This window comes from Telmatherina bonti, assembly GCF_933228915.1.
Source record: "Telmatherina bonti genome assembly, chromosome: 12".
NCBI classification, from domain to species: domain Eukaryota; kingdom Metazoa; phylum Chordata; class Actinopteri; order Atheriniformes; family Telmatherinidae; genus Telmatherina; species Telmatherina bonti.
In genome coordinates, this window is record NC_136610.1 from 23170029 (window position 1) to 23189474 (window position 19446).

The following is a 19446-nucleotide window of genomic DNA, read 5'->3' on the forward strand; positions in this document are numbered from 1 at the left end:
TTTATTATATCTGTATGGTATCTATAGACTTTTCTGTTAATAATACGACTAGTAAATTCTGTAGATTATTAAACTGTAACAAAGATTCTTGTACTTTTATTTTGCTATTTTCATTTGATGTTATGTTTTATATCAATGTTAATCTGATAAATATTGTCTTTGTTATAATTTATACTTCATTAATCCCATTAGGGAAATTCTGTCTTTGCTTCTACCCCATTCTAGTTGCACTCAGAGCAGGGGGTTGTTATTTTACAGTACAAAGGGAGCAGCCGGGTTAAGGGTTTAGCTCAAGTTTTGGACTAGTGATTTAGCTTTGTTACCAGTCTGGGAATTTGAAGCGGGTCCTTCAGGTCCAAGTATACTCTCCTAATCAATTGAGATTTAGATTGATATTGAAAATGGTTTTGGTTTTTTTTGGGTTTTTTTTTCAAATGTACAAATAATATAGTCCATATTAGTTTAGACTTAAAACCCCAGAGTGTTGCTGAAGTGATACCTGGCAGGCAGCTGAACACTGAAGACAATTCAAAACCTTTTATTTATCATTTTCTTTTAAACATCTAGGAAAACTACAGTCATGAAAGTCTGACGATTTGTTTAATTCCTCTGTCTTCTATTCGTAAAACTTCTAACTTATTTTACAGTTACTAGAAAAGCTTTGGGAGAGCCCAGGCTTTTATCAAACATCTAATTTCCACCTGTATTGTGAAGAACCTTTCCAGATCACTTCCAACATTCAAGACCTATATTCTAAAAAGAAAATCCACAGTAAGCCAACTAATAGTATCCATCCATCCCTTTGTGTTAAGTTACCAACAAACAAACGCAGCCAAAAACACAACCATCTTGGTGAAGGTAATAAATGCCACCCCAATTTTAAAAAACAAAGAGCTGGGATGCTGTATTTTATATAATGTATATTTCTTACAAAAACCACAATGCAATGTTTTGCAAATCTTGTAAACCTAGTTTTTGAAGAGGAGTGTTTTCCCATTTTTGTCTGATGCAGGATTCTAGCTGCTCCACAGTCCTGGGTCTTTGTTATTGGATTCACACAGCCTGAATCACCTAATATGGAAAGTCTTTAAAAATAACCCAGCTTGCTATAGGTAATGAGTTATATACCTACTGAAATAATAACACATTTTTACCAGTTTATCTTCACCTGCATTTCTTTTCTTTCTTTTTTTTTTTTTTTTGCATGTTTAATATTGGTCACATACTGTTTTAAAACAGACAGAACATAAGGCTGTTAAAGACGTGTGTGTTTGAATGTTTTTTTAATGACATGCAGTATATCTGATGCTGTAAACAAACAATCTTAATATGTCTAAACACAGCTGAAATAACTCAAACAAAACAGAGCCTCTGTTAGTTAAACAGTACACCAGCAGATTTTTTTTCTGTTTTTTGACTGATAAAACTTAAATAGAAAAAAAATGTCTAGAGCCTTAGAAAGAAAGGCTTGACTGCTTGAGTTTGTGCATACCAGATGTACAACAAGCAAGACAATTCATTTACTTCATAGCAATTCAAACCGTAACAGTAGTTGTTTTTTCTTCCTCATCCTGAGCACTGTCCTCCTGCTGCCCAGAGGCTACACAGATGGCCTGACTCAGAGCACTGATGAGGGAGGTCAGGCCGATTAGATAACCGTCTTCCCTGCTCCCTTCAGTCCATGGGATAGTATGCTGGAGTTCCCTCATTTCAGGCAGCGGTGTTGTTTTTCCAAAGTCTATCATCCACACGCTGGCCTTGCTGTGATCGTGGACAAAAAGAAGCGAGCTGCCAATCACCTGATCAGGCAGAGACAGATTTACTGTAAGGATTAATCCCAGCAAGGTTACAATAAACTAGATCTATGTGTTTATTTGCATCAGATGTTATTTAAAGTAATTTGTAGCAAAAGAAAATTTGTCTCTAAATGTGAACCAACCTCGTGGGTTCTGAAAAATTGTGAATTCTTGAGTGCATCTCTCAGAGCCAGGAGTCTGGAGTGGTATGCTTTCTGGGAACACAGATGTAGATAGTTGTATTGCTGTAGCAACAAACAGCGTATAGATTGTAAAGTGAATGATTAAAATGGCATGGGAGGAGGTCAGAATAAATAGTAAATGTGGGGGGGGAAAAAACGCAAAGAGAGTGAGGGCCCTTGCTAATTCTTGTTTTCATTTTGAGATTTAAGTTGAATTTTCCCTTTTTCAATATGTTGTTGTTGATTGTCAGTCAGAGCAGAAGAAGCCGTCTGGGATGAGAGGGGAAACAGTTTCACTGACCAAGAAACGGAAGTCCATTAAGCCTTTTTTTTTTTACACAATAAAGATTACATATTCAGCATAATTCATCTGTTGCAAATGTTTGTGAAAGCCTTGAAAATCATTTCAAGTTTCTAAAGCATCTCTATTCAGCTTCAGTTTTTAAAACAACTCGGTTCAGTTTACTCTGTTGTGACATCTGTAGGATTTAACGTGAAAGTTAATTAATATTATGTAACCAGTGTTTCTAATGAAAGAAAACTAACCAGAGTGTTCAGATGACTCCTAGTGAAGTACAGTAATGCCTCTGTGACCTGAGCCGAAGTCTGGATTTTTCTGAAATCCTGCTGGACACTGCCATCCTCCATCTGTGTGAGAGAAGCACAATAACATAGATATTGTGTAATAGCCAATCACACCATTCTGGGTAATAAAGATGGGGGAGAAATAGCCCTCTCTCCCACCATAATGCCCTCAATTCTGAAGCCCAACGTGGATGTAGAACTGGTTGCATCCTTCCACTGAAGGTAGCGCCACTTAGTCACCCCTTTCTGTGCATGTTCCTGTGCGTATGGTGCTGAAGGGTCGATTTTTACCATCTTCTGGTACATGTCACTCCTCAGAGTGCCTTTGGCACGTGCTTTGGTCAGTTCCTCCTCCTGGTATGTCCTGAAAAGGCCATATATGGTGACATGAAAAATTTCTCAGACTTTGTTATTGTGAATTACTAAGAAAATAAATTACCCATTTTATAAACTTTTATAAACTTTTTATAAATTTATTTAAACATGACATTTTTTATATTCTTTAATAAGAACACCTTTTTTCCTCCTTCTTTTAGGGTTTAAAAATCTCATGAAGGAAATGAGCCTGTTGGGGTTTTCACCTGAATCAATCACCTGACCAAGACAAATGCTGCCACTCACTCTCTGAGAGCTGGAATAGACTCTGTACGGCTCTTTTTTAATCTGCACATTGATTTGCACCTCTGCTTAAAATGAAAACTTGTAGGGTTATGCCAAAAACTTCAACTTGCACTTGTTTACACAGTTTATTTAGGATGTAAATCCTGTTGAAGCAATATTCTAAATACATTCACCTAATTTTTTTGGCTTGATGTTTTCTCACAAAGTTACTGCTCAGTACTCGAATCCTCTGCTGCTGGTGCCAACCAACTCAAGGGAGGGAGGGTTAGAGGGAGACCAGCTGATCAGGGCTTAAGCTGACAAAGACAATTACTCTTAAGTGACATATAATTAAATCAATAAAATATTTCATCTTTCTGACTTGACTCTTTCTGTATGTTTTAATGATAATTATTATTATTATAAAAAAAAATGAGAACTTATAATAAGTTGTCTAAAATGAGCAAATTCAGTTTAATTTATTATCTTTAGAATAAACACAATCCTCCACACAGCTTGTTTTTATTTGTTTTAAACCTGTTTTTATTTACAGGTCTAAAAGTCTCTGTTTTACATTTCACTAAGCCAATCAGCTCCTCGTTTATCTAAGCAAAACTTTCCACACTCAGAACTGGTCTGGCAACCGGCTGAGGAAAACCTACCTGACTCCCATCTTGCAGTCCATAATCACAGGCCTCCTCAGGCCGCTCAGCAGGTCCTCCAAGCGGATGTAACAGTGCTCCCCTCTGTTGACCAAACCGTGGTACTGTGGGACAAATGGTTTGAGTGGGTCCATCATCAGGCAGTCCAGACATTTTGCTTCTGGTTCACTGTACAGTTTCAGCACCTCTCCCACTTTACTCATCTGGAAATTACCTGGTGTCACCAGTGACAATAAAGGATTAAAAAAAAAAAAAAAGGTTGTGAGTAAGGTCACTGCTGATTACAAGACCACAGGCAATGAACTCATCCTCACCTAATGAAACTATAAGGGCTGAATCAGCAATGGCATTCACATAGGGAGCAGTGTAAGTTATATGCATGGAGTGAATGTAAAGGGGGGTGATCTCACATTCCCAAGAGTACTCAAGCTGCTCACAGAAATCCTCAGAATCTTATAAAATAACTTTTTTATGAGTTGGAAATTTGTTCACAGTGGTTTCTGAACGTGTGTGTGATGTTGATAATCTGTAAATACACATGCCTTGATGTCCAGCCAGCTGGACCCAGGAACTCTGCCGTCGAAGTGACCAGTGCATCATAGTCAGGTAGGTTTTCCAGGAGCGGCTCTGAATTATTAAAGAAGAGTTGATTTACTCTGATGTATGTTCAGACAGTAATTCATCATTCATTCACCCTGTCATGTTCAAAGATTCAATCCTAAACCAGCATGTCCAGTTGAAAAAGCAAGTTTCACCTGCTTTACCACCCTACTTTACTTGACAGGAAGCACATCCAGCTAAGCTGAGTGTCTGTGGTATTATGTCAGAAAGAGAAGACCTGCAATCAGAGTTGAAGTAAGATGGCTTTTAACCCAAGAGCTATAAATAACAATAGAATCCTGTGTGACTTGTCAGCTAAAACAAGTTCCCATTTGACAAAGTCCTACCTGATGAGTCCGATCCGTCACTACAAAACTAGATTAATGACAACTCGTTCTTTTAAGCTGTGATGGTGTGAGACAGCAACAACTTGATAGATAGATAGATAGATAGATAGATAGATAGATAGATAGATAGATAGATAGATAGATAGATAGATAGATAGATAGATAGATGGATGGATACTTTATCTAAGTTAAGTATCTAAATAAGTAAACACAATGCAAGATTGAAAGTGACAGCAATAAGTGACATATGTCAAGCTAAAGGGAAATGCAAGTGACAGTCTTTTATCCCATCTGCAGACTCTCTGTGGTGTTCCCCTCCCTCCACTGCCCCCCAGTGAGCCATCAAACAGTCTGATGGTCCTGGGTAGGAAGTCAACTCAACTCAACTCAACTCAACTCAACTCAACTGTGTTTACTATTCTGATGGTTTTCCCTTTGTTTTTATGCTTGCACAAAATCATTAACCTTTATTAATTTACCTTTTTCATGTAAAACCATATTGAGGCTGCATGTAATGATGTGATACATTTCCGTAAACAGACATGCAGCTGAAGTGCAACGTTTTCAGCTTAAATTCTACTCATATATTTATTGAAAAATGATTGAACATAAATATAATACAAAATTCTTCCACATCTCCCATTTTATTCCCTTCAACAAGTTTACGTAGCCTCTACATCATCTGAAATTGTACAGTGAAAGTGTTTAGTATATCAAAAGTGTTAAATGTGCTGTGCACTTATGATCTACTTTGTATATACACAAAATGGCTGCAGGCAGACTTGAATGAGCCACAGAAAAACGTTCAACACCTGGAGCTAAATCCAAGCTGAGCATGCTCAGTAGAGATGTCAGAAAAAATGTATTAGTCAATGGAGAGACAATGTGCTCCATATATTTTAGCTTGGTTCTTTCAAACAGAATTCTTTTTGTTTTAAATTTCTTTTTCTGTTAATATTAATGTTAATTTACTTTCCAGTTTTTCACAGCGCATGCTTTGAGCCCAGAGAGTGAAGATCTACTCCCAGGTTATCCTCCCACTGTCTGCTTTTCCTTCCTCTAATATCTTTAGCAGCAACAGTAGTCAGGCATGCAAATGCCATTCAAATCTGACAGTGTCAAAGTCCTCTTTCAAGCGCATGCAAATCAGCAGGACCGCACGTGCAAAGAACAGTTGAGAAATATGGTTTTATGTGTTTTCCATGGAAAAGCAGAGCAGCCACAGGCATAAGGGGGTGATAGGACATAAAATCAGACAAATAACCAAAAACTGTGTTTTTAGGAAGTAGTTTCCAACACACCATATATCCAGGAGTTGTTCTCACCTTCTTGAAGCTCTTTCTTTTTGATGCTGCATCCTCTCCTTCGCTGAAAACTTCATCACTCTCTGCTGAGGAGAAGATGACGGAGGAGCAGGAAGAGGTGGAGGAGGAGTGTAAGATTTTGGAGAGGATTGGATGCCGATGCGCCGTGTCCTCCATCATTCCATCAGCCTCCTCATCCTTCCCCTCGGCGGCCTCCATACTGGTGCTGTTCTCCCCCTGCATTGCTGAAGTTGGAGATCTCTTCTTGTCATCTTCTTCTTCTCTTTTCTCATAGCTGGAGCTTCTGTCTCTCCAGTGCTTCCCCTCACTGTTTGCTCCAACTTCCCTCTCCTTAACAGCATGCTCCTTCTCATTCCCGCTCTCCTCCACCCTTCTTTTCCCACTCCATCGTCCTCGCTCACATCCATCTGTTCCAACTTCAAAGCTCCCCCACAACCTCTCCTTTCTTCTTGACCTCCATTTAGCCTTTATTCCTTCCCTTGAACACCTTGCTGCCAAATCAGTTTTTCTCTCCGTGCTTTGAGCTTCTTCACTTCCATCGTCCTTAAGGCTTGCTTGGCAATTGATGACTGATTCTGAGTTGAGCTCCTTGAAGTCTCCGTCCTCTCCTAGTCCTCCAATACACTGACTGTAAGGGGGGAAGCTTTTTGTTGTTTGGAATTTGGGTCTGAATCTACCCCTGCTCCATGTAGAGCTGTTGGATGGCTTTTCACTTATTGACAGATGCTGATGTGTCTCATCTGACAGTCCGGTGCATGAGTCATTGTCCTCTATCTCCATCCTCTCCATGCGGTTTTCATCTGCAGTGTCCATATTTTTGTTCCATGTGGAGTGAAAATGGTGTTTCTGTTCCATGAGAACATGTGCTTGTACAAAAGGAAATGTTTTCAAGAGAAACACAGTTTTAAATACAATTCAGGAAATGCATTTACAAACATGAACAGCTTCTAAAAAGGTGAATTGCATGGACACTTTTCAGACTTTTCATCTTTTTAAAAAAATTTTTGTAAAATTAAACTGTAAATTGTAAAATAAAATCCCCAAATATTGAAATCTTCCTAACTTACCTCTGTCGTCTCCCTGAGTTTTCAGTGATACGAAGCCTTATGCTTGTGACTGAGTTACATCTCTCTGTAATTCTCTCTGCTGGTGCCACATTTTGCATGCAGTGACGTTATAAAGTTTCCAGAGCTTCATCCCAGGCAAGCTTATGGGATGTGGCCAACTGTGCCAGAGGCCAGGATGATATCCAGGAATTAAACTGTTAGAGTTGTTTTTTTTATTTCTTAGAACTGAATCACTTTCAATTTAATTATTTTTATGGTAAAATCATCATGCGAAGACATGATAATTTTCTTTAAAGTCTCCTAGTATGAGTTATTCCTGCCAGCATAACTGTCATAACAGGTGAAAGAAACCTCTTCACTCTTTATACTTCATGACTGAAGCAAAAACTGATGGAAACTCCAGTCAATCATCATTGAACATCTTGATATACAATATGGGTGTACTTGTCCCAAATGCTATAAATTTGAAAGAAAGAAAACTTTTGGGTGAGGATGGCTTCTTATCATAGAAAAAAAGTTCATTTTGAACTGAATTAGAGGAAAATGTGAGAATATCTGTCCACAAACTAAGTTTCAAGAGGAAGTGGGTCATGCTGAAGGACCATGAACCCAAACAAACAAGTTGTTCTACTAAACAAACTTTAAGCCAAAATCCAGACTTAATTACAAGAGGAATTATAGCAGAAAGTAATGTGACATGTTTATATGACACAATCCTTCTTGTGTCAACACTGAAGCTGCTCCAAACAAAGAAAAGTGAACTTTCTCCATGTTGATGTGCAGAACTGATCAACAGTGACAAAAATATTAAGTTAATGTTTTAATAATTTTTATTGAAGATTTCTAGTGACATTTGAAGTTGCTTTAGGCCAAGTGTGTGCTTAAATGTTAATACTTTCAAATGCATTAAAAAATTTAGATGCAGAACAAATAAAACTAAGGGGAAGGGCAAAAAGATATATTGAAGTACAAAACCCAGGGGAAAAACATTATTAAATAAACTCAGTTTTGAGATATTTTTTCTGTGGTGCTTTGGTTTTAATCATACTTAAACTGTATCATATCATCAAATGGATATACAACATAGCTACTTAACAGCTGTAGCTTTTTGTTGGGTTGCAGAATCCAGTCATATCAATGAAGTGTAAACTAATAAAATATGCGACAATATCACATTTTTAAAAGTGATGAAGAGGACATTAAAGTTGAAGCAACATCAAGGGCAGAGTACAGAATACATGACGCGCACTTTCTAAAACATTATGAACCAAAAACCAACATTACATCCTCATCCCTTCATCTCAGACACTTATCAGAATCAATTTGCCCAATTTGTCTCCTTTTATTGAAGGTCTCAGGCTGCCCCCGACTCATTCATGTTGCCTTCAACCAGTGTATCTCCATTCTGCATCTCCATGTTGTTGCCAGTGTGTGAACTGGGCTCTTCCCTGTCTGGATCAGTATGGTCTGTCTGCTCAGGCTCCATCAGCTGTCCAGTACCTGTTGAAGAGTTTATACTTAAATTTACTCTACATTTAATATGAGTCAGTAACATCATCCTTACTAAGTGACTGATTCAAATATTTGTGATTTCCAGCATTAACATTAACAATAAAACTGTGCAAGTTTGTGTTTTTTCTACCTGCACCAACATCCTTTTCTTTATGTGGATAGCTGTTTGTGATCTCCTCTATCTCGACTGACTGTCTACCTCTAGTGAACTGTAAAAAAAACATAAAACTCAGATTATTCATGTAGGTGTGAAGCCCTTACTGAGAACTACCTGCAGTGATGGGTCTCGCATCTCACCTTGTCTGGTTTCTCCCCCACCCTCAACAGCTGCCTTGTGTAGCTTAGGATGAAGAGGAAGCTAAGGAAGATGAAGTTACTTGACACTCCCACAAGGGCTGATATAATAGGGAACTGGAACAGTAAGTATCTGATGAGAGGACACATACAAAGAAAAGAAAAGGCAACATTTTGTTAAGATAACAAAGGCTCTGTTTTGATCTTAAAAAAGAAAAAAAAGATGTGGGTGTATAGGGGGGAGTGAACATCCCCTTCATTCTTTGTGAAAGAGCGAAGCTTCCCTGTTTTGTTTTGTTTTTTATTAGTTCGACTGTTTCTGACTGACAAGGCAGTGTAATGCTCCCAAAGATGATGACGTGAACCAACTTTTAAAAATTTAGGCGTGTCCAGCAATCAGTCCACAATCCTGTACCTTTTCCATTTGTCACATCTTCAGCACACCTGACTCAAATGAATCAGTATTGTGCAGAAGTTCATTAGCTGTTGGATGCATTTAGCAGAAGCCAGGTGTGTTGGAACGGGGATACATAAAAAAAACCTGCAAGACAGCGGCCCTTGGGGGGCCAACTTTGAACACCCTGGATTAGACACTTGTGCTGAAAAGATTTCCAGGGTGATTTGTCCAACAGGTGGTGACTCCAGCTTCTTTTTTGTAAAACATTACCCCTAAAATTAAGATAACCATTGGCATATTTGAAGTGCCTTGCTTTGATGCTAATATAAATAAACACAACAAACAGATCAGCACATGGCGAAAAAACCCATCAGCATGACTGTGGTTGTTTGTGTTTAAACCCACAATACAAAACAGTGACTTTATCAGCATGCAGGTTGGTAAATGTGGGGGCAAGATTACAGGCATGATTAGTGACCGGTGCTTGTGCAAATGCAGCCAGGCCCTTGCAGAGAAAGACAAGGGGCCCCCAGGACCCAGGAGACCAGCTGCCACCCCAGGGCACAAATAACAAGCCAGCCCACCACAGAAAAGACCAGCTTGCCTCAAGGCCATGAGGCACAGGTGGTGGCAGATGCTGGCCCCGCTCGGTGCTGGCCCCCGAGAAGTGGACAGAGTGCAGGGCCTCAAGAGTGAAAACTATGTGCAGATATGATCAGTCAATAAATCTCACCGTAAGCCAGTGAAATGTGCGTGGATGTACAGATGAGATGCGTAGATCTGGACGTTGTTGGACAGAATCTCAATAAAAGCCATGACTGAAGGGGCATACTGAACAAAGAGAAAAAAAATCATGTTGGCTTAAATTTTCTCCTTTTATACAGAATTTGTTTCCCATCAGCTTAGCCAGAATGAAGCTTCTTGTTTCTGATCAGTTGTCTCATCCTACTTTTTCACCTTGGGATTAAATTTCTCTGCCAAAACTTACAGGATCGTCTATGTACTCTGAGAAGAGCTCCACCTCCACCACTTGTTTCTCCTCGGCTGCTCCAGTCAGGAAGAACGGGAGGAAGAGCAGTGTTCCCAGAGTCTTCAGCAGGTCTGAGCGGTATCGCAGCATGCCCTAAACACAACAGAACAAGATGCTTTCTGTGATGGCATGACGTATTTTTAAAAAAAAAAAAGATTGGTGTGTTCATGAATGGGGAAGCTTCAACTTCAATATCACTTACTGATAACATATGCAATACATATTGCATATGATTACATATAAATGTTGCTTTGGATAAAAGCTTTGAACCTCATTTATAGATGTAATCTTAAACTAATTGCTGGACTCAGAAGAGCAAGTTAAACATTTACCAAGAAAGAAAAACTAAAATATCTTAAAAGAAGAAGTAGAAGAAAAAGAGAAGTTTGACAAAAATGTAAAAATTAAAATTAAATTAAATTAAATTAAATTAAATTTCCCCCCTTGCCCTCATCCTACTAGAAGCACCACACTCAGCTCAGAATCTATTTGATATTTATTTTAAGTTTGAAGCAATGAGATAAATCTTGTCATTTATTTCAGCTAAATAAAATATATTTATATTAACAGCTCTTTTATATGGCGTGTGATGCAGGCTTTAAAATATGTGTTTAACTTTCATTTTGGTTTCCTAACAAAAAACAGGATTGGTTCTATTTTTTTGTGTTTTATCAGCTCACATGCACTGTTTAAAATCAGTCTGCATGTGTGTTTCTCTTGTGTTCTGAGTCACCTGAACACTGAGTTCACCTTCTGTTGCAGCGGAACTCTGCACAAGCATAAGCAGCTCTAATCTGGCTGTGTGATTAAAATGTTATCATGCGTCAGCACTGTACTCACAAAGCGAGAGCTGGAGGCCTTCAGCAGTTGTCTTGCCTGCAAAACACATCAATGTGAATCATGATAAATATTAGCTATATGTTTGAATAAATATATTTGTGTCTGTTTGTGTGTGGCCACCCAGGAAAGTACAGCTTACAGAGCGAGCGGAGGCTGCAACTTGTCCATGCTGTGAATAACAGGTTGTCTTGATCATAAACATCCCCAAGTCTTGGTTGGTCGGAGATTCAGGCATCTCCAGCTGCAAAGAAAGCCGATAGACCTGGCCGAATGTCAGTACCTGCATATAGAATAATGAAATGACAAATTGAATAGTTGTTAGTACACAAAGACAATCATATGGTAGGCAGTGACTTATATAAATACCCACATGCTTTTTGTCTCTCATCAGAGAGACATTGGCCACAGGATAAGAACAAGAGAAAGAAGAAGGAGATTCACAATCAGTCCTGTATGAACAAAAACCAAAAAAAGAACATGATAGACAAGAATCAAAGCGAAATATGGAGTGATTATAACATAAAGTGTCCATATCGTTCATTCTCCATCAGCACGGAATTAAATGTACACACCTGTAGTAATAGTAGACAGGTGTAGAAAAGGTTGCCCTGGGCATATAAGAATAGTAGAAGCTGCCATACAAAAAAGCAGCAATCCAGAGGAGCAGAAGGATGGTAGAAAAGACGGTGAAGCTCTGTGCTAGTCTCAAACGGACCCGTAAAAACAGTGTGGCAGCAGCATCTTGGAGCTTGAACAGGGCCTGACCAATGATGACTGAGGTTTCGCCAAAGTCTTCTGAAGGAAGGTGACTTTTTTGGTCCATTAAATCTAAAAAATGATTTAAAAAAATGACTGCAACAAAACATTTGGAAAAACAAGTCAAAAGAGATTACACTGAAATTGCTTAAAGGCACATAGTGATCAATTTAATGGTTGCTTCACATTAGTCAGACTGAAATGTTGCATGAGAAGATCTCTGGTACAGATTTTCTTAGAATAAACTCAGACACAGCATTTCTTACAGACCCCTCCACTCAGTGTGGCATATGATGTAATGACTTAAGGACACAAATTTCTACAATTAAAATTCTGGGATGTGCAAAACCACTGAGTCCAATCACAGTCACAAGCAGAGGCCTTTCATATCAGATGACTCCAAACTGTGTTAATAGTCAGCTGCTAGACTGACTTTGTGTATGTGTCCAAAAACAAAAGCAGAAACACAGTTTTGTCCCAGTGATCTCTTGTGTTAAATTATTCATTTATTCATTATCCTACCAATGAAGGGTCCCGTGGAAGCTGGAGCCTATCTCAGCAGTCTTTAGGGGAAAGGCAGGGTACACCCTGGACAGCTCACCAGTCCATTGCAGGGCCACACAGAGACAGACAACCACTCATACGCTCCTATGGGCAATTTAGAGTGACCAATTAACCTAACATGCATGTCTTTGGACAGTGGGAGGAAGCCGGAGTACCTGGAGAGAACCCACGCATACACAAGGAGAACATGCAAACTCCACACAGAAAGGTCACTGTCCAAACCTTGCATAAGCCAAGGATCAAACCAGCAACCTTCCTGGTGTGAGGCCACAGTGCTAACCACCATGCCACCGTGCAGCCTGTGTTAAATCATATTTCTATATTTAATAGGGAGAGAGATTAATAGACCTTTAATATCAAGCTGCTTGTAATTACGCCATCAACAGACACACTGATATAAACTACAGTGAAGGAATACTAAAGTATTTTAACTAAAAGTTAGAAGAGAGCATTTTAACTTATTACCTGTATTTGCAAGTTCCTTTAACTGTGCTCAGTCTTGCTTTAAAAACTCACCCCTGGTTTCTGTTGGCCGATTATGAGATGTTGGGAAATCTCTCCCTGAGGTCTCTTAGTCCAGACTGGTCTTGGTGAAATGTGAAAAGGATCCTTCTCCAGTGTCTTATCATCGACGTCTCAGTGGCTGCCATTGGACAGAATTTAGTCCATCCCACAAGAAGAGAGATGCTTTTTACCAATTGGGAAAAGGTTCTTGAACATGACAGTGACAGCAAGGATGAAGATTGAGAGTTACAGTAAAACGCTTCATTTAAAATGAATAACAAGATATGCGGTACAACTACACATTTGCTACAACTGGAAAAATGTCAGATTAAATATTGAGGTTTAAACTTTTGCATAGTGAGTGTTTATTTTACTTTTGTTTACTTCAAAGTTTAGCCAAAAGTTTTTTATTTTTGTACCTTAAAAGTTTCATTTAGTCCAATACATTTAGACCATCTATTGAGGAGTGTCCAGCTTCAGTCCTCGAGGGCCACAATCCTGTAGGTTTTCCATGTTTCCCTGCTTCAAAACACTTGACTCAAGCGAATCCCTCATTGTGCAGAACTTCATTGGCTGTTGGATGCATTTAACGGTGGGCAGATGTGTTGGAACAGGGATACATAAAAAATCTGCAGGACAGCAGCCCTTAAAGACCGACTTTGGACACCCCTACCTACTTAAAATAAAAAGATAATCTATCAGAGGTGTTTTACAAATAAACACCTACATTTCTTTTAGATTTGTTTGTATGTTTTGTCAGTTTTGATACTGTGGTTTGATACCGTGGGTGTGGGACAGAAATGGATGGAAGAAGATAACACAAGAATGACATACAGTCATGTTACTTCAGGCTAAACAGTCCACCATAATGAGCTAATCTCAGATCTGTATATTACAGTTAATTATGATCCTTTATTGTAACAATCAAGTGAGAAAATTAATTTAACTCAAAGCAGGATGAGGCTGAAGCTTAAAAATTATAAACACACACATGGCTCTGTCTGATGGTGAAAAAAACAAGACAGCTATGTCATTAGCTAAATCAGCCATTGATACTGTAGCGTAAGAGTTCAGCTTTGAATATGCAAAGCACCACCCACAGTCTTAGAAAGACAAGGCCGAACAACCCTTCTTGACAGCTTGCAGTGTGGTATTTTACAGATTTTTTGCTTAAGCTGTTAGGAAATGAGAAGCTAGTTTGAGCTACAAACAGAAGTTAGCAGGGGGCTAATGGGGGCAAGGGCCACTTTGCTTGGCAAAATGAACAATCAATCTATTACTGGCAATAAGCAGACAGGCCTGGGCCTTATCCTTGCTAAAAGATGAAAGAATAACATAATCTTATGGTAAATTTACATATTTGAACCAGTGGTGCTAGCTGCTATTAGCTCTGACTGACCTGTCTGGCTAGCTGCCCTTAACTTCCAACTCCCAGCTTTTAATGACAAGAAGTTAAAAAATGTTCCATTTTAAGGAGCACATATATTTAGTTATATAAAAGTAGGGTGGGACTTTAATAACATCAAAAGTTAAGGGCCTGAGAAAATATTGAGGGTGCTTGTACTGCCTACCTGTAGAATAAAGTTAATTTTAATTCATTTTAATGAGAGATGATAGTTTGACTAGAATCCTATTCCTATGAAATTAGATTAAGATAACCTAAATTTATAAATTTAACATTTGTACTTTTATCTTCAGTTTGTATGGTTTACAAATTACAAAAAAAGAAAAAGATCCTCAAGCAAATGTTTGGGCCCCCCACATGCTCAGTATTTAGTAACACTGCCTTTGGCTAGTACCACAGTTTGTTAAGGATTTTAATGTTCAGAAAGAAGTCTTTCATTTTTTATTCTGGGAATTTGACTATATTCTTCCAAGAAGAAAATCTTAATTCTGTGTGATTCTTCACTTGACCGTATCTACTGCTTTTCTGAAGTCCAACCACAGACATCCAAAGACTGTTAAGTTTAGGACAAAAGTACAACTCACAAGTAGCCTGTTGTTAACTTTGTGGAGTAAACTTGTTGAAACAATGTAAATCTTTATTTATTTATTCATTTGTTTATTTATTTTAAAATTATATGTTTGATTCCACAATATATATAAATTTAATTCAATTCAGTTTTCCCTCTAACATTATAATGCCAACCCATGCTACCGGCTGCAACACAAGTCCAAGGCAAGAGTGAAAATCACTGTCAGGGCCTTTTATCAGAAAAGTATCTGGAAAGAGGTTTTGCATCATAGTTAATGTGTGTGTTTTTTTTTTTAAAAGTAGTTTGTTGCTAAAAAGAAAAGACAAACACACAAAGAGACAAATAACATTAACTACTAAACTAAGTCTGGAGTGATTTGTTGGTAAATGCAATCTCTTGATTCTAGTTTATAGTTCACACTTATATTTCACCACAGCCTGGAAGCTATAAGGAGTGCGTTGCATTATGCTTTAACTCATTAACTGTGTCAAAGCTTTGCAGAATAACTTCTCAGATAAAAGAGTTTTTTGGTTTTTTTTTTTTTATCACAAAGCCTATCTATCTATCTACACCAGAGGGAGACAAAGCTGCAAAATCCCGCCAAAATATCTATCAGCGTAGAAGAAGAGACTTTTGTCCAATCAGACACTGCGACTGGCCCAAACCGGAAAATATCTGTTTTTTTCATGTTTTCTTAGCGGGTTGGAAAACAGCTGAAAGGTAAAGTTATAGCAACTGTAGTCGTTCACTACATTTATGATCACATTTACAGACAACTGAATACACACGCTGTGATTACAAAGTATTTTACTGCCAATGCATATTCATTTTTTTTTCAAGAAAAACCCATTATCAAGTTCTTCATGACGAGCATTAAATCCAGAAGAGTTCATGTCAATATTTTCCTCAAATGTACAACTGAAAAAGTGCATAATGTTATAATACAGTCTTGTTACAAGTCTGTGTGAGAAAGTAATGGTTTCCGTTTACTGGAAAAGCTATTGTAAGACAACAAATTGTTATTTTGAATGTTTACGGGTGTCTAGCTGCTTTAGCTGGAAAAAAAAAAAAGAAAAAAATCTACAAATACAGTGACTTAGAAAGTGAGGCACACAGCAAGTAAATGCTATTAAGTAAAAAAAAAAAAAAAAAAAAAGACAGATCAATTAACTTTTTTGTTGCCTTCTTTCCTCAGGCAGCAGGATGTCATGCAACACTAGTGTTACTCATCTTCGTGTGTCTTCAGTGGGGCAAGCAAAACGAGCTTCAGTCCACCTAATGCCGTGTGAGATTGAACACAATGGACCAGCCAAGGTCTCAGAATACTTCAGTGCTACTACAAAGAATCACAAACAAGGTACACCGAAGATAACTTAATCTGCGAGGGAATCCTCTTGATCAGACAGGCTAGAGCTAATACTTACTGGACCACTTATAGTTAAAGATACAAGGGATCTCTTGTTTGTTTCAACAGCATGTTAACATAAACAGCATCTCCGTGGGCTAGTTTAGTCATTTGCTTCCTCCTTTATTTTTCAATAAATGCTATGGTGGTGATTTCAATTACTTTCATCATGAATGCTGTAGGACTTGTATCTGGCATTAAACCTTCACTTCACTAATTCAACTGGGTTCAATGACGATAAATCTAAAATTAATCTTTTTTTTTTGTGCAGAGAAGACGGTGTCATTTAGAGGACGTGGATTAGTAGGGCAGGAGATCAGCTGTCCTCAAGGTTACACAGGCCTGGTGCTTAAAGAGATCCACAAGCCTGGTTCTGATCAAGAGGTAAACCCAACTTGGCTGTCATGATTAAAAAAAAAGAAAAAACTGAGTGAAGATTTAGATCAAACCAATGATAGCACTGACTCCACAAAGTATAAAATGAGATGTGCAGTTTCATTAGTAAGATTTTTGTCACCACAGGACAGAACAGTCACTGTGTCTTCTGTGTTTGACGAGCTGACCTACTGGAACCTGGAAACTCATCCAAATTCAGATGATACTGTGGTGATGTCAATGGATTGGCCTGAACTGGCTGAGGCGGTAAGATATTTTCACAGCTGAAGTAAAAATGTTTTAAATAAAAGGCGAGTTTAATCTGTTTTTTGTAGTATTATAGAGATACAAGTAAGATTTATAGTAGGACAAAAAAAGCTATGGAAAAATCATTACATAATTTTATTTTTTTGTTGTTCATGACATTTAAGCTTGTCAGCTTGATCAGTACCAGATTTGCATATGTGCAACCTTATTTGGACCATGGTGACAACTTAACCAGTCAAACCTGTTTTGTTTGTTTTAAGAAGCCATCTCAGTTTAGGACTTTTTTATTATTATTATTATTATTAAAGGTTTGAGTTTCAGATCAATAATAGGAAATTATAGCAGGCTGTTAAAGGAAAAACAAGTTGTTGTAGTTAAGAGAATGGATATAGTTTAATATTTGCTCTGCTTCTCCAGTTGTCTTTGATTTGATCCAATTAATTTTCCAATCTGATGATACTTTTGTTCTAACTTTATATTGGTTGTTCATTGTGTTATATTTAACAGGAAATTGTAAACTGTCTTAGTTTCAACTGGAATAATAAAATATGGTTTTGTAATATTTGCAAATTACTGCATTCATTATATATTTACAGTCTGAACAGAATCCCATCATAACAGCAACTAGTTTTAAACATTTATGAGCGATGTTTTGTGAGGACAGCAAAAAAGGAATGATTGAGTCTGATAGTATAATAAACTCAAGAACAACAGAAAATCTGATTCATCATAAGTAATTCAAGGATTTATGCATGTCAAATATAAAATCAACATCAGAATTGGAAGCTCCTCACATGCAGCAGTATTTGGCCACATTGTGAAAAGGTTTTTTTATGCCTGTTCTCAAATTTTGCAATCAAGCTTAAGATTTAAAATACTAAAGTAAAAGTGAATAGTTTTGTTAGTTAGGCGCCATGTTTTGTCTTTTCAGATTCATGGACCAATAGAAGACTGACCCCCAGAACATCCTGTTAAGAGAAAGCACACTGATGTCACATCAGCATGTTACCAGAGAAATGCATCAACAATAAGATGTTAAGCTGTGATGTTGTTGCAGATCACTGAAATACAAAATATTGTTTAGATATTTATGTTCTTTTCTACATAAAGAGGGAAAAAAAACTGATATTTTAAAGTTTATTGTGTGATCCACCCACACACAACCCTATTCACAAATCTTCATTGGACACTTTATTCACAAGGTAAATGTTGAACTTTGGACACACGCAACCATGGAACACTTTCTATTACTGTTTTGTCTCTTATGTATATGCAACTTTAACACAGCTCGTGTGGTAATGGAAACACACATTACTGTACAGAAATTGTGCCAAAACATGTAAAACAGTGTGAAAAAGAAAATCCCAAAGCTTTAAAAGGTCAAAGTCACTTTCAAAGTTCAAATTTATGTCCCCCACCAATAGAAAAAGAAACTTGACCTTTGCAAAATATTCCCAAAAGAGCAATACCAGCAGTGTTAAGCTATTCCAACTTAGCTTAGTTGAAACCAGGCGCCACAAAAGAAAATCTTTATTGGTTTTATTCAGTAAAAAACAATGGTACAGCAATTAAATTAATTTTTGCTGGCATAGCACAATAATGTTCCCTCACTCGAGTACACATATTCATACAGATGAACTATTTCTCACTACAACATGTTATGTAAGAATGTTCAGTTGTACTAATCATGACAAATATGTCAAATTACAACTCTAAAGTGTAATATGTTTGCAATATTAAAAGAGTAGAACAATGGCACAAGTATCCGATCAGGTTTACCGTTGTAGGAGACTGACTACATCAACAAGAAACATGCAAGTTTGGTGAATGAATATCAAGCCACAGTCAGGCGCCATATTCATCAAACTTTTTAGAATTAATCCTCAGAACACTTGAGAGTTTTGTAGAGTAAAAAAAACCAAAACCAACACCAACTCATTAAAAGCTGCACTTGGAAGTTATTTATCAAGTGTCTCACATTTTTATTGACATGTAAGACTGAATCTTCAGTGTCAGTCGTAAGAGAGGGGTTACGACAGTGCCGTAAATGGAGTTTTAGATGTCTTCCAAGTCTGAAGAGATTAATCGCTGAATGGGACCATTTATCTGGAGATATGGAAATATTTTATAAAGACGTCTCAGCGAATTGTTAAAAGGACAATGAAAGTGTATATTTTTACAATAATTAATGTAATGTGATAGATAGATAAATAGATAGAAATTGGCAATGAAAAAAAATGTCCTTTTTAAAAAAAAAAAAAAATTAGTTTTATAGTTTTGCATGTGTTTACAGATGGGTAAAAGCATTGAGATGTCACTGGACCTTTATCACCCTATAATGGAATAGTTTATTGTAAAAAAC

The 19446-nt window shown here is 37.5% G+C and overlaps 2 protein-coding genes across 2 annotated transcripts; one reads left to right on the top strand and one right to left on the bottom strand.

Moving 5' to 3' along the window:
• Positions 1-8518: 8518 nt before the first annotated feature.
• Positions 8519-13145, bottom strand: LOC306763313 (seipin-like; the record flags this gene model as incomplete). The annotated part of the gene is made up of 10 exons (XM_079250096.1): positions 13074-13145; positions 11810-12065; positions 11608-11686; positions 11377-11517; positions 11238-11273; positions 10356-10490; positions 10101-10198; positions 8974-9103; positions 8807-8885; positions 8519-8664 (listed from the first exon to the last, which is right to left on the bottom strand). Exons 2-10 carry the CDS (start codon positions 12058-12060, stop codon positions 8519-8521), a joined length of 1095 nt encoding a protein of 364 aa, XP_079106222.1. The 5' UTR covers positions 12061-12065; positions 13074-13145.
• A 2557-nt stretch (positions 13146-15702) lies between these two features.
• rnaseh2c (ribonuclease H2, subunit C) lies at positions 15703-19278 on the top strand. The gene is made up of 5 exons (XM_079250501.1): positions 15703-15757; positions 16233-16394; positions 16714-16826; positions 16965-17084; positions 18016-19278. Exons 2-5 carry the CDS (start codon positions 16241-16243, stop codon positions 18037-18039), a joined length of 411 nt encoding a protein of 136 aa, XP_079106627.1. The 5' UTR covers positions 15703-15757; positions 16233-16240; the 3' UTR covers positions 18040-19278.
• The last annotated feature ends 168 nt before the right edge of the window (positions 19279-19446 follow it).